Source organism: Salvelinus alpinus, chromosome 5 (assembly GCF_045679555.1).
Source record: "Salvelinus alpinus chromosome 5, SLU_Salpinus.1, whole genome shotgun sequence".
NCBI classification, from domain to species: domain Eukaryota; kingdom Metazoa; phylum Chordata; class Actinopteri; order Salmoniformes; family Salmonidae; genus Salvelinus; species Salvelinus alpinus.
The window spans coordinates 21259310-21275351 of NC_092090.1; the positions used below are offsets into that span (position 1 = coordinate 21259310).

Here is a 16042-nt window from a genome sequence, read left to right on the forward strand (position 1 = left end):
TTTGTCTGAAGATGGGCAGGGACTGCTGTCCTAGCTTCAGGTGGAAGCTGGTTCCACCATTGGGGTGCTAGGACAAAGAAGAGCTTGGACTGACCTTAGTGGGAGCTGCCCTCCTGTAGGAGTGGGAGGGCCAAGAGACCAGAGGTGGCAGGACAGAGGGCTTGGGTTGGGGTGTAGGGTTTGAGCATAGCCTGAAGGAGGGAGGGCCAAGAGACCAGAGGTGGCAGAACAGAGGGCTTGGGTTGGGGTGTAGGGTTTGAGCATAGCCTGAAGGAGGGAGGGGCAGTTCCTCTTGCTGCTCAGTAAGCAAGTACCAGGTTCTTGTAGTATGCTCAAAACAATATTTTTGGTGATGTTATGTTGATATAAATATGCCTGCTGCCTCCTAGTCCCATGTTGTACATCTGGGTTAAAGTGTCGTTATTACAGAATACTGTTGAAAAGTGTTCCTGTTCTTATGGCCTCATCTTCAAGTTAATCACAAACAAGTAACCTATATTATCATAGGGCATTCTATTTCAGTTGTATTATTGTAGCAAGATGTTTAACAAGTTAATCATACATACAAATGGTTTATGATGAAATCATATGCTATATTCCACATTACTATTCCACACCCACATTGAGATCAGTGATGTAGTGTAGGATATACGTAGGTGTACGCCATACACCCACTTATTTTTCAGTGGTCATTGCATATGCTCACTTAATCCCCACTGGTACTTATCAAAGTAGTGTAGTGGAGGTATGTGCCGTATCAATTAATAGGGCTGATGGAACAGATTATTTCTTCACATTTTAGGCACAGCAATGTGCAAACTGCGGTAGGCCTACATGTGAATGTTTCAAAGTGCAAGTTGTGGGAAAACACCGTTCTAAAATGCACACCCCACATGCAAGCTTTCATGGTCAAATATGGAAATATCCATTAAAAAAAGGAAGATTTAAAGATGCAACAACTATCATGGGTTGCTAATATGATTAGGATAATGCCTTTACCTGCTAGAAAATGAAAGAACGTTGAAAGAAAACTAATAGAGCAGGAGATTGCATGTAAGTAAATATTTATAAAAATAATTTCCTCCACGTTCTATGTAGAAATTTTAGACATGCCTCATAATATGAAGTAAAACGTCCAGGTTTCAAACAATTAAGGAGCAGGAAAAATATAGCAATGCTAATGATAGGACTAACCATCTTCTGGTAGATGGAAAGGCTTTCCCAAAAACCTTCTCTATTAAATGTTAATTAGCTACAAAATAGCCCATGCCTACCTGTCAGAAAGACACTACATGACCAAATGTATGTGGACACCTGCTCGTTGAACATCTCATTACAAAATCTTGGGCATTGATATGGAGTTGGTCCCCACTTTGCTGCTACAACAACCTCCACTCCTCTGGGAAAGCTTTCCACTAGAATTCCATTCAGCCACAAGAGCATTAGTGAGGTCGGGCACTGATGTTGGACGATTAGACCTGGCTCGCAGTCAGCATTCCAATTCATCCCAAAGGTGTTCGATGGTCAGGGCTCTGTGCAGGCCAGTCAAGTTCTTCCACACCGATCTCGACAGACCATTTCTGTATGGACCTCGCTTTGTGCAAGGTGGCATTGTCATGCTGAAACAGGAAAGGGCCTTTCCCCAAAATGTTGCTACAAAGTTAAAAGCACAGAATCGTATAGAATTTCATTGTATGCTGTACCATTAAGATTTCCCTTCACTTGGAACTAAGGGGCCTAGCCCGAACCATGAAAAACATCCCCATTATTCCTCCTTGACCAAACTTTACAGTTAGCACTATCCATTCGGGCAGGTAGCGTTCTCCTGGCATCTGTCAAATGCAGATTCATCCGTCGGACTGTTCGATGGTGAACGCATTTCCACTGCTCCAGAGTCCAATGGCGGCGAGCTTTACACCTCTCCAGCCGATGCATGGCATTGCGCATGGTGATCTTAGGCTTGTGTGCGGCTGCCCGGCCATGGAAACACATTTCATGAACGGAAAGGGGGATACCTAGTCAGGTGTATAACTGAATGCATTCAACTGAAATGTGTCTTCCGCATTTAACCCAACCCCTCTGAATCAGAGAGGTGCGGAGGGCTGCCTTAAATGACATCCACATCTTCGGCGCCTAGGGAACAGTGGGTTAACTACCTTGCTTAGGGGCAGAACTACAGATTTTTACCTTGTCAGCTCAGGGATTCGATCCAACAACCTTTTGGTGAAGCTCATGACAAACAGTTCTTGTGCTGACGTTGCTTCCAGAGGCAATTTGGAACTCGGCAGTGAGTGTTGCAACCGAGGACAGACGATTTTTACATGCTACGCGCTTCAGCACTCGGTGGTCCTATTCTGTGAGCTTGTGTAGCCTACCACTTCGCGGCTGAGCCGTTGTTGCTCTTAGACATTTCCACTTCACAATAACAGCACTTACAGCTGACCGGGGCAGCTCTAGCAGGGCAAAAATTTGACTTATTGGAAAGATGGCATCCTATGACGGTGCCAGGTTGAAAGTCACTGAGCTCTTCAAAAAGGCCATTCTACTGCCAATGTTTGTCTAGGGAGATTGCATGGCTGTGTGCTTGATTTTATACACCTGTCAGCAACGGGTGTGGCTGAAATAGCCGAATCCATCTCATGGTCTACAGACACACCTCTAACCAATCAACAGTGCTAAGTGCCTGCACATTAGAATTAAACGGTAACTACACTCAAACCTCAAAAGTGGTCTCCTGGTGTGGTTTAAGCATTGTTATGGACTTAGAAAATACAATTACGTTGTTTTCTGTAAGAAATAAAGTGTGACAGAACGAAAACCTTACAGAAATGGGGAAAAGTCTGAAACCTGTGAACTTGTGACTCAGTTGGCAGCCTCATTTATCTGTTTCAATAGTAGGCCTACTATTAGCCTACTTGCACAGTACAGCTTGGGTTGGTCTGACTGTGAAAGACCAATATGGGATTTATAATTTTAGGTCATTCATAGTGTATGTCACTGTTTCTCATATAATTTTTCCACACAGGGCGCCTTTCCTTCGCCGGACGAGCCCTTTGGCAAAATGAGAGTATACCCACTTCTCCAGGCACAACTACAGCCCTGATTGAGGTTAAGTATGTATGATCAAATATGGTCAAGAATATTGAGTTCTCTGAACTCGCTACTGATTCTCTGTTGGAGGGATTTACATGTCAACTTTGGTTACAGTTTATTCGTGTTCTTTGGACCATGAGATTTTCTGAAGCTCCTGGGTAGAATTTGCTTAAAAGATGCAGGCGTTATTTGACTGCGGTGTTCCTTTTTAGGCAATGTGTGTACAGGGCCCTTACTATATTGTCTTACCCTGAATCCTCACATCCACTTTCAAAGTCTCTCCCCTCTGACGCTGTCCTCCAATTCGTTTAGAGAAGGCGAGGAAAGAGGATGTGACCAATCAGGAAACCTATGAGGAAGAGCCATGGATTGGTTGGCAAGATTAAGGAGGCGCTCTGATTGGTGGGCTGTGTGGACACGTGAGAGGGGGCCAGTAGAGTAGCAGCAGGGTCATAATAGCAGCAGCAGCAGTGGGGTCAGCTCCGCTCCACACTTACTGAGCACTGGGGCATCATGCAGAGGAAGAATAGCTTCACTGGTCTCCTCATCACTGCCCTGTGTGCAGTGAACTCTGGTAAACTCAGAGAATATCACTATATGCCTGAAGAGAAGACCTGGTCAGAGGCTCAGCAGTACTGTCGTGAGCACTACACTGACCTGGCCTTCATCAGCAACCAGGAAGAAGTAGATCAGCTCCTTCCCATTTCAAGGGGTGATTGGACCTGGATTGGTTTGCACAGAGATGCTAACGACCCAACAGGATGGACATGGTCAGGAGGAGAGAACTCAGCATTTAGGTTTTGGAAGTCAGGAGAGCCAAACAATGCTGGTGGCATTGAGGACTGTGTCATGGTACAGTGGGATATGAGATGGATGGATTCACGTTGCTCCCGGACACTCCCCTTCTTATGCTACAAGGAGAAGCTGATCCTAGTTCAGGAGATGAAGACGTGGGAGGAGGCTCTGGAGTACTGCAGGGATCAATACACCGACCTCCCCAGCCTGCTCTCTAAGACTGAACATCTCCAGGCCCAGAGCAAGATGGAGGGCACACAGACGGACCATGTGTGGACGGGTCTGATCTTCCTGGCCAGAGAATGGCTGTGGGTGAACGGGGACCAGCTGGAGTACCAGGCCTGGACTGGCGGGAAGTTGCCCCACTGCCCCGCCCAATACCTCCACTGTGGGACCCTGACCAGGGATGAAGAGCACTGGGGAACCAGGAACTGTGAGGAGAGGATGAACTTCCTCTGCTACAGAGCGTGAGCCCCAGAGGAGAGAGATATTATTGTAGTAGATATGATCATCTATGTATGCTCTCTACTTATTACTAGTTAACGCTGTGATTGATTATTCACTCTATTTACTTGTTGGTGCATATAAACCTATTGGGTTTAACCCACAGGGCGGCAGGTAGCCTAGCGATTAGAGCGTTGGGCCAGTAGCCAAAACATTGCTGGTTCGAATATCTGAGCCGACAAGGTGAAAAATCTGTTGATGTGCATTTAGCAAGACACTTAACCCTAATTTGCTCCAGGGGCACCGTACTACTATGGCTGACCCTGTAAAACACATTTCACTGCACCTACCTGGTGTATGTGACAAAAAGACATACATTTTCTTGTGTGTGTTTTCTACAACAGTCTACTATTTTTGTACCTATAGATACCGTGGTTATGATAGCGGGTGCTTTGTGTGTACAAACACCTGAACACTGGGCACAGATGTCAGTTCAATGTCTAGTTTTGATAACATTTAATTGAGTTGGTAATTAACTTCTTCTTTTTTTTACCATGTCATTCGATTTAGCTAGGGTAAAAAGAATATACAAGAAATCACGGAATTCCTTCAGGTTGATGACTCTGCAAATCCAATCAGTTTTCCGCTTTGATTCATCAGAATGAAAAACAGTAACTGTAGATATGAACGTACACATCATGTATTGTATATCATGTAAGAAAACCAAATGTTGGTATGAAATAAATAATTAACTTAGACAACGATAAGACCTTCCTTCTCATTTTTATTGGTACACCTAGAAATAATAATAGATAGCAGAACATCTAATTGAAAGATCACAACTTCTCATTGATAACCTGTCATGTACCATGAAATATGTGTCTGAAATAGTGAAAATATTAAGTATTTACATGGTTTATGGTTACAAAAGGATGTAATCCAAAATGCACTTGAAGGAAACATAGAATTGACAATAACTGCAAATCAAATCACAAAGTTGGGGACAGAGGGGGAGGTACGGATTTAGGGAGACAGAAACAAGGGGAGGGAGGGAGGGAGGGAGGGAGGGAGGGAGGGAGGGAGGGAGGGAGGGAGGGAGGGACAGATGGTGATCTGGGAAACCTGTTGTCTGGGAAGTGTCCTTGTGTATCACTTTGTTGTTGTTGTAGTTTGGTTACTGATATACTCCAAATTAACTTAGCTAACTATATCTGATACAATATATCTGATTCCAGCCTCTGGGCCATGAAATAAACGTAATAATAATAATAATAGTAAATTAATCGATTTCATCTGACAGTTGTGTGCAGTAATAGTCATTGTAACGACCACAAGCACCGTGGAATGTGGTCTGTGTAAAATAACGGGCTGGACCAAAGATGATATTCTTAACACGAAACCAAATGTGTACATTATCCCCTAAACCGGGCATTCATCAACTAAATTCCATAGGTTGTAATTATACATTTACAAACAGTGTATTTTTTTCCCTCCACCACAAACACCCATGTCAATCAAACAGTGCTCTTGAATTTCAGGATGAAGACTAAAACAAATGTAGTTAAAGAAGCAGTAAATAAGTGCAGTGCTGGACTTCTGAACCTGTGAGAGGATATGCAGTGCGTTCGGAAATTATTCAGACCCCTTGACTTTTTCCACATTTTGTTACGTTACAGCCTTCATTTATAATCGATTAAATATTTTTTGCCCCCTAATCAATCTACACACAATACCCCATAATGACAATGCGAAAACAGGTTTTTCTCATGTAATTTTTTTTTTAAACAGATCTAACTGATTTACATAAGTATTCCATTGATCATCCTTGAGATATTTCTACAACTTGATTGGAGTCCACCTGTGGTATATTCAATTGATTGTACATGATTTGGAAAGGCACACACCTGTCCATATAAGGTCCCACAGTTGACAGTGCATGTCAGAGTAAGAGAAAGAGAAAGAATTGTCCGTAGAGCTCCGAGACAGGATTGGGTCACGGCACAGATCTGTGGAAGGGTACCAAAACATTCCTGCAGCATTGAAGGTCCCCAAGAACACAGTGGCCTCCATCATTCTTAAATGGAAGAAGTTTGGAACCACCAAGACTATTCCTAGAGCTGGCTGCTCGGCCAAACTGAGCAATCGGTGGAGAAGGGCCTTGGTCAGGGAGGTGACCAAGAACCTGATGGTCACTCTGACAGAGCTCCAGAGTTCCTCTGTGGAGATGAGAGAACCTTCCAGAAGGACAACCATCTCTGCAGCACTCCACCAATCAGGTATTTATGGTAGAGTGGCTAGACTGAAGCCACTCCTCAGTAAAAGGCACATGACAGCCTGCTTGGTTTACCAAAAGACACCCTAAAGACTCTCAGACCATGAGAAACAAGATTCTCTGGTCTGATGAAACTAAGATTGAACTCTTTGGACTGAATGCCAAGCGTCACGTCTGTAGGAAACCTGGCACCATCCCTACGTTGAAGCATGGTGGTGGCAGCATCATGCTGTGGGGATGTTTGTCAGCGGCATGGACTGGGAGACAAGTCAGCATCGAGGGAAAGATGAACGGAGCAAAGTACAGAAAGAGACCCTTGATGAAAACCTGCTCCAGAGCGCTCAGGACCTCAGAATGGGGCGAAGGTTCACCTTCCAACAGGACAACGACCCTAAGCACACAGCCAAGACAACGCAGGAGTGGCTTTGGGACAAGTCTCTGAAGGTCCTTGAGTGGCCCAGCCAGAGCCTGGACTTGAACCTGATCGAACATCTCTGGAGAGACCTGAAAATAGCTGTGCTCCCCATCCAACCTGACAGAGCTTGAGAGGATCTGCAGAGAAGAATGGGAGAAACTCCCCAAATACAGGTGTGCCAAGCTTATAGCATCATACCCAAGAAGACTCGAGCCTGTAATCGCTGCCAAAGGGGCTTCAACAAAGTACTGAGTAAATGGTCTGAATTCTTAGGTAAATATGATATTTAAATTTGTAAAAAATTATAAATTTGCTAAAATGTCTAAAAACCTGTTTTTGCTTTGCCATTATGGGGTACTGTGTGTAGATTGATGAGGGGGGAAAAACTGTCTGTAACGTAACAAAATGTGGAAAAAGTCAATGGGTCTGAATGCTTTCTGAATACACTGTATTTGAGCTTAATGTACGCCTATCAAAAAAAAACAATGGAGCAAATCCCGTCACATTTCACATGGAAATGGCATATGATTTCTATGATATTGCCTACAGTAGTCATGTGGTGTTCAATGCAGGCCAACATTGCATGAGACTTTTAAAAACGTTTTTACATTATGAAGGGCTTGACATTAATTCATACTTTTTTACTTGGTCTGTAACACCATGGGCCAAGTCGGTGACTGTAAATTGCATTGTATTATGTTGTTTGATGCAAGAAACCACGTTACAAAATACAATTCATTATTAGTACCAAACAGAGAATTAGACAATATAGGCTACCCCTCTGACTGTTGGCTTATTTGCATGTTCAAGACTGTCACAAAATACAACACTGCTGGCACTAAGACAGCATTGAATGAGCTGTATTCCGCCATAAGCAAACAAGAAAACGCTCACCCAGAGGCGGCGGTCCTAGTAGCCGGGAACTTTAATGCAGGGAAACTTAAGTCTGTTTTCCCAAATTTCAATCAACATGTTAAATGTGCAACCAGAGGGGAAAACACTCTGGACCACCTTTACTCCACACACAGAGACACATACTAAGCTCTCCCTCTCACTCCATTTGGCAAATCTGACCATAATTCTACCCTTCTGATTCCTGCTTACAAGCAAAAATTAAAGCAGGAAGCACCAGTGACTAGATCAATAAAAAAGTGGTCAGATGAAGCAGAGGCTCAACTACAGGACTGTTTTGCTAGCACAGACTGGAATATGTTCCGGGATTCCTCCGATGGAATTGAGGAGTACACCACATCATTCATTGGCTTCATCAATGAGTGCATTGATGACGTCTTCCCCACAGTGACAGTACGTACATACCCCAACCAGAAGCCATGGATTACAGGCAACATCCGCACTGAGCTAAAGACTAGAGTTGCCGCTTTCAAGGACCGGGACTCTAACCCGGAAGCTTATAAGAAATCCTGCTATGGCCTCCGATGAACCATCAACAGGCAAAGCGTCAATACAGAACTAAGATTGAATCGTACTACACCGGCTCTGACACTCATCAGATGTGGCAGGGCTTGCAAACCATTACAGACTACAAAGGGAAGCACAGCCAAGAGCTGCCCAGTAACACGAGCCTACCAGACGAGCTAAACTACTTCTATGCTCGCTTTGAGGCAAATAAGACTCAAACATGCATGAGAGCACCAGCTGTTCCGGAAGACTGTGTGATCACGCTCTCCACAGCCGATGTGAGTAAGACCTTTAAACAGGTAAACATTCACAAGGCCGCGGGGCCAGACGGATACCAGGACGTGTACTGCGAGAATGCTCTGACCAACTGGCAAGTGTCTTCAATGACATTTTCAACCTCTCTCTGTCTGAGTCTGTAATATCAACATGTTTTAAGCAGACCACCATAGTGCCTGTGCCCAAGAACACTAAGGTAACCTGCCTAAATGACTAGTGACCTGTAGCACTCACGTCTGTAGCCATGAAGTGATTTGAAAGGGTGGTCATGGCTCACATCAACACCATTATCCCAGAAACCTCGACCCACTCCAATTGCATACCGCCCCAACAGATCCACAGATGATGCAATCTCTATTGCACTCCACACTGCCCTTTCCCACCTGGACAAAGGGAACACCTATGTGAGAATGCTATTCATTGACTACGTTCAACACCATAGTGTCCTCAAAGCTCATCAATAAGCTAAGGACCCTGGGACTAAACACCTCCCTCTGCAACTCGATCCTGGACTTCCTGACGGGCCGCCCCCATGTGGTAAGGGTAGGTAACAATACATCTGCCACGCTGATCCTCAATACTGGGGCCCCTCAGGGGTGCGTGCTCAGTCCTCTCCTGTAGTCCCTGTTCGCTCATAACTGTAGGGCCAGGCACGACTCCAACACCATCATTAAGTTTGCAGACAACACAACAGTGGTAGGCCTGATCACCGACAATGACGAGACAGCCTATAGGGAGGAGGTCAGAGACCTGGCCATGTGGTGCCAGGACAACGACGTCTCCCTCAATGTGATCAAGACAAAGGAGATGATTGTGGACTACAGGAAATAGAGGGCCGATGACTCCCCCATTCCCATCAATGGGGCTGCAGTGGAGCAGGTTGAGAGCTTCAAGTTCCTTGGTGTCCACATCACCAACAAACTAACATGGTCCAAGCACACCAAGACAGTCGTGAAGAGGACATGACAAAACCTATTCCCCCTCAGGAGACTGAAAAGATTTGGCATGGGTCCTCAGATCCTCAAAAGTTTCTACAGCTGCACCACCGAGAGCATCCGGACTGGTTGCATCACTGCCTGGTATGACAACTGCTCGGCCTCTGACCGCAAAATAATGAAGAGAAAAAATAGATCAAGCGTATCGGTGCTCAACGGCCATTGGACATAAACATTACACAACCAGTTGGAAATCGCAAATTCAACAATGAGTTGTTTGTAAGGAATCGGTGACAGTGGCTAACCGCAAGCATTGCAACAGGGAAGTCAGACTGGGAAAATAAGTTCTGAACTGTCATCCAACTCGGATTTGTAAATATTTTTCTTTGATGACAAAATTTGCCAGCGAAGGACCGCCGCGCACAACAATGTGAGTCCAAAAATGTCTTATATGCTGCTACATAAATGATGTAATATGCCAGGGAGATATGGTCAGCCATATCAGCTATGTTTTTTAAAAAGGCAGTAAATGCAACAAAAAAAACATTGATATATGAGTATTCTAGGTTAGAAATGAGTTAATTTCAATTGGAATCATCAGAATTATGTAAAATATTTGTGTATATGTTAATGTCCTATCAATTCAACAGTGGTCTAATAATATCATCACAGGTTGACTACTAATTGTAAAAGATGTTCAGTTATTGTCAATTCTATGTTTCCTTCAGGGGGATTTTGGATTACGTCTTTTTGTAACCATAACCCGTGTAAATACTTAGTAACTATTTTCATTATTTCAGGCATATCATATTTCATGGCACATGACAGGTTACCAGCGAGAAGGTGTGCTCTCTCAACGAGATGTTCTGCTATTTATTTCCTTGATATATCTGTTGCTACTGTGTCAGAAAGTATTCATACCCCTTGACTTATTCCACATTTTGTTGTGCTACAGCCTGAACTCAAAAGGGATTAAATAGATTGTCTCACCCATCTACACATAATACCCTATAGTGACAAAGTGAAAACATGTTTTTGGAAATGTTTGCCAGTTTAGTATTCACACCCCTGAGTCAATACTTTGTAGAAGCACCTTTAGCAGCGATTACAGCTGTGAGTCTTTCTGGGTAAGTCTCTGATAGATTTCCACACCTGGATTGTGCAACATTTGCCCATGATTATTTTTTAAATGTTTCACACTCTGGTTGTTGGTCATTACTATACAACAATTTTCATGAATTCTGTGATTTCTTTTGTCCAACGTTGTGATTCACAGGAGGGAGCTGGTAAAGGCCCTACAGTGCATTCAGAAAGTATTCATACTCCTAGACTTGTTCCAAATTTTGTTGTGTTACAGCCTAAATTCAAAATGTTTTAAATAAAAAAAATTCTCATCCATCGACACACAATACCCCATAATGACAATGTGAAATTTGGTTTTTAGAAAACATTTTTAAAAATGTATTAAAAATGAAATACAGAAATATCTAATTTACATGAGTCAGCACATGTCAGAATCCCCTTTGGAAGCGATTACAGTTGTGAGTCTTTGTGGGTAAGTATCTAAGAGCTTTCCACACCTGGATTGTGCAACATTTGCCCATTATTGTTTTCAAAATTCTTTACGCTCTTTCAAATCGGTTGTTGATCATAGCTAGACAAACATTTTCAGAACTTGCCATAGATTTTCAAGTATATTTAAGTAAAAACTGTAGATCGGCCACTGAGGAATATTCACTGTGTTCTTGGTAAGCAACTCCAGTGTAGATTTGGCTTTGTGTTTTAGGTTATTGTCCTGTTGAAAGGTGAATTCATCTCCCAGTGTCTGGTGGAAATCAGACTGAACCAGGTTTTCCTCTTGAATTTTGCCTGTGGTTAGCTGCATTCTGTTTATTTATTTTATCCTGGAAAAACTCCCCAGTCCTTAACGATTACAAGCATTCCCATAACATGATGGGACCTTACAGATAATTGTATGAGTGAGGTACAGAGTTGAGATAGTCATTCAAAAACCATGTTAAACACTATTATTGTACACAGAGTGAGTCCATGCAACTTATTATGTGACTTGTTAAGCACAGAAGGCCAGCATCCCGGAGTCGCCTCTTCACTGTTGACATTGAGACTGGTGTTTTGTGGGTACTATTTAATGAAGCTGCCAGTTGAGGAGTTGTGAGGTATCTGTTTCTCAAACTAGACACTCTAATGTACTTGTCCTCTTGCTCAGTTGTGCACCGGGGCCTCCCACTCTTCTTTCTATTCTGGTTAGAGCCAGTTTGCGCTGTTCTGTGAAGGGAGTAGTAAACAGCATTGTATGAGATCTTCAGTTTCTTGGCAATTTCTCGCATGGAATAGCCTTAATTTCTCAGAACAGAATCGGCAGACAAGTTTCAGAAGAAAGGTCTTTGTTTCTGCAATTTTTGAGCCTGTAATCGAACCCACAAATGCTGATGCTTCAGATACTCAACTAGTCTAAAGAAGGCCAGTTGTATTGCTTCTTTAATCAGAACAACAGTTTTCAGCTGTGCTAACATAATTGCAAAAGGGTTTTCTAATGATCAATTAGCCTTTTTAAATGATAAACTTGGATTAGCTAACACAACGTGCCATTGGAACACAGGAGTGATGGTTGCTGATAATGGGCCTCTGTACACCCATGTAGATATTCCATTTAAAATCAGGCGTTTCGAGCTACAGTAGTCATTTTCAACATTAACAATGTCTACACTGTATTTCTGATCAATTTGATGTTATTTTATTGGACAACAAAAATTGCTTTTCTTTCAAAAACAAGGACATTTCTAAGTGACCCCAAACTTTTGAACGATAGTGTATATACTCCTGAACTTATTTAGGCTTGCCATAACAAAGTCTTAGAGAGCAGGCTGGGGAGGTCGGGGTAGTAATCCCTGCAGTACTCCAGAGCCTCCTCCCACGTCTTCATCTCCTGAACCAGGATCAGCTTCTCCTTTAAGCAGAATATTTTTTTTCTCACTGCACGCCTTATCATACCATTTGTCTTGCCATACAATGACACAGTTCTCATTGAGACCATCATTTGGCTGATCTGCTGCCCAAATCCTAGATGCCGAGTTCTCCTTTCCTGACCATGTCCATCCTGTTGAGTGATTAGTGTCTCTATGGAGACCAATCCAACCCCAATCCCCACTCTGAGAGAGCTGGTCTACTTCTTCCTGGTTGCTGATGGCCAGGTCAGTGTAGTGCTCACAGCAGTACTGCTGAGCCTCTGACCAGGTCTTCCATTCAGCACATAGTGATATTCTCTGAGTTTGCCAGAGGCCACTGCACACAGGGCAGTGACGAGGAGCCCAGTGAAAATGCTCTTCCTCTGCATGATGCCCCAGTGCTCAGTAAGTGTGGAGTGGAGCTGACCCTGCTGCTACTCTACTGGCCCCCTCCACCCAACCAACCAATCAGAGAGTGTCATTACACCACCGCTACACCCAGGCTACCAATTAGACTGCTCTTATGTTCTCTCCATTGCTCTTCCTCATTGACTTCCTGATTCCTCACATCCTCTTGTTGTAGGGGAGGGACTTTGGATCTTCTCCTCCAATGAGGAGTAGGTAAATCAAGTGGATGTGAGGATTCAGGGAAAGATAATATAGTAAGGGCCCTGAACACACATTACATAAAAAGGAACACTATTGATTCAGGGGATTGAATATCTAATATATTGTATCTAATCAAGATACAATATATTAGTGTTTTATTTTTGTTTTTATTTTTCATACATTTTTGAAAATGTTGGAATATTTCTTCACTTTGACATTACAGAGTATTTTGTGTACGTCATTGATAAAAAAAAAATAACAATCAAATCTATTTTAATTCCAATTTGTAATACAACAACATTTGGAAATTGTAAAGGGTTGTGAACACTGTAAATAGTTTTTAGTAGTATTTGGGTGTCCTTTCTGGCTAAATATCTTACTTCCTTTACCGTGAAATGAGTGGGCATCAATGGCAGTTTGTAGCAGTAATACTAGTGGGAGTGGGAGTTAGTCAAATATTTGAATTAGTAATATTGCTGGGATATTATGAATTACTTTACACCTACCTTCTGTTACCTATATCCTCTCACAGGTTCTATCAGAAGTCCACTGCACCTGCAAAACGCTCCAAAGAACTTATTTCCTGCATCTTTAACTACATTTGTTTTTATATCTGTCTTTATGCTGATATTCAAAAGCACTGTTTGAATGACATGGGTGTTTGTGGTGGAGGTAAAATATACTGTTTGTAAATGTGTAGTTATAACTACAACCCATGGAATTTAGTAGATGAATACCAGGTTTAATTAAGGGATAATGTACACATTTGTTTTAGTGTTAAGAATATCATCTTTGGTCCAGCCCATTATTTTACAAAGACCACATTCCACGGTGCTTGTGGGCGTTACAATGACTATTACTGGACACAACTGTCAGATTAATTATAAATATTTTTTTAATAAAAACATTTACAAAATTTGCACAGAAGCTTAAATGTACCAGATATAGTTAGCTAAGTTAATATACAGTATTTCATCATCTGTCTCTCTATCCCTCCTTCTTTACCTACCTCCCCCCTCTGTATCTCTCTCCCTCCTTCTGTACCTTCCTCCCTCTGTTGCTCTCATCCTCCTTCTGTACCTTCCTCCCCCCTCTGTACTCCACTTTAAATAAATTGTAATTTGATATGTTTCCTTCAAACGCATTTTGGATAACTTTTTTTTGTAACCATAAACAAAGTAAATACTTAGTAACTATTTTCCCTATTTCAGATACATTTCATGGTACATGACAGGTTATTAATGATAAGTTGTGCTCTTTCAAAGAGATGTTCTGCTATTTATTTTATTGTTATGTTGCTAGGTACACCAATAAATATGAGAAGAAATGTCTAACATTTATAAAATCCTGTTTTTGCTTTATTATTAGGGGGCATTGTGTGTAGATTGATGTGTGTGTGTGTGTGGGGGGGGGGGGCGATTTAATCAATTTTAGAATAAAGCTGTAACTTAACAAAATGTAGAAAAGGTCAAAGGGTCTGAATACTTCTGAATGCACTGTATTTCGTTTACCGTAACAATACCGTAACGTTTGTGTGCTTTCTAATTATTCTGCAAGAGGTTCAATTGCCAGTGCAAACAGGAAGGGGAGATCCCTGTCTTGTGTCCCTTTCTAAAGCAATTTCATCCCCCAAAGAATTTACGCCCTTTTTCTCCCCAATTTGGTGGTATCCAATTGTTAGTAGTTACTGTCTTGTGTCATCGCTACAACTCCCGCACGGACTCGGGAGAGGCGAAGGTCGAGAGCCATGCGTCCTCCGAAACACGCACTGCTTCTTAACACAGCGCGCATCCAACCCGGAAGCCAGACGCACCAGTGTGTCGGAGGAAACACCGTACACCTAGCGACCTGGTCAGCATGCACTGCGCCTGGCCCACCACAGGAGTCGCTAGTGTGCGATGAGACAAGGATATCCCTGCCGGCCAAACCCGGACGATGCTTGGTGTGCGCCGCCCCATTTATATGCTATATTGATTCGACATCCTTTCCTAATCGGTCCATATTTTATTTATTTATTATCCTTGTTGTATGATTAGGTCCTTCCTTCTCTCTCTCTCTCTCTCTCCCAAACCAAATCCATCGCTCTCCACCACCCCCTCCCAATTCTCCCCCCTTTACTACACACCACACACCACACACCACACACCAAACCCTAAAAACCGCTGCACCTCCTTTACCGTGGTGGGAGTCGGCCAATTACGCACGGCTGCAATGCGGTCACACTCCATCACCAACCCTGATGTGGAAATGCGATAACCCAGGGAGGAGACTGCCTGTTGGGAGAACACTCATTTCTCAGCCTTGACATATAGGTCATGCTCCAACAGTCGCCCAAGTACTCTGCGCACCAGAGACACATGCACAGAGCGTGTGGCGGGATATATCAAGATGTCATCGATATACGCCACCACACCCTGCCCGTGCAGGTCCCTGAGAATCTCGTCTACAAAGGATTGGAAAACTGCTGGGGCATTCTTCAACCCATACGGCATGACGAGGTACTCATAATGGCCGGATGTGGTACTAAACGCTGTCTTCCACTCATCTCCCTCCCGGATACGCACCAAGTTATACGCGCTCCTGAGATCCAGTTTTGTGAAGAAGCGTGCTCCGATAAATGACTCAGTCGCCGTAGCAATGAGCAGCCCAGCCTCACATTCAATTCGCGCATATATGTACAAAATGTATTTCAGCAGATTTCGTGCCTTTTTCTGCATTTTTGGGGTGTTTTGGGGTGGTTCAATTCGTTTGAAAATACACGAATTTCTGTGCTACTTAATTTGTGCGAAAATACACGAATTTCTGTGCTACTTAATTC

At 43.0% G+C, this 16042-nt stretch overlaps 2 protein-coding genes across 3 annotated transcripts in view; one reads left to right on the forward strand and one right to left on the reverse strand.

Moving 5' to 3' along the window:
- The window catches only part of vps33b (VPS33B late endosome and lysosome associated), a 102591-nt gene that overhangs the window by 9462 nt on the left and 77087 nt on the right, over positions 1-16042 (reverse strand). The window lies entirely within an intron of this gene.
- Positions 39-5099, forward strand: LOC139575703 (macrophage mannose receptor 1-like). 2 transcript variants are annotated; one of them, XM_071400934.1, is made up of 2 exons: positions 39-3113; positions 3406-5099. In XM_071400934.1, the coding sequence occupies exon 2, from the start codon at positions 3607-3609 to the stop codon at positions 4357-4359; it is 753 nt and encodes a 250-aa protein (XP_071257035.1). In that variant the 5' UTR covers positions 39-3113; positions 3406-3606; the 3' UTR covers positions 4360-5099. The 2 variants fall into 2 exon arrangements, with proteins under 2 accessions (XP_071257035.1, XP_071257036.1); XM_071400935.1 differs by having other exon boundaries at positions 39-3108.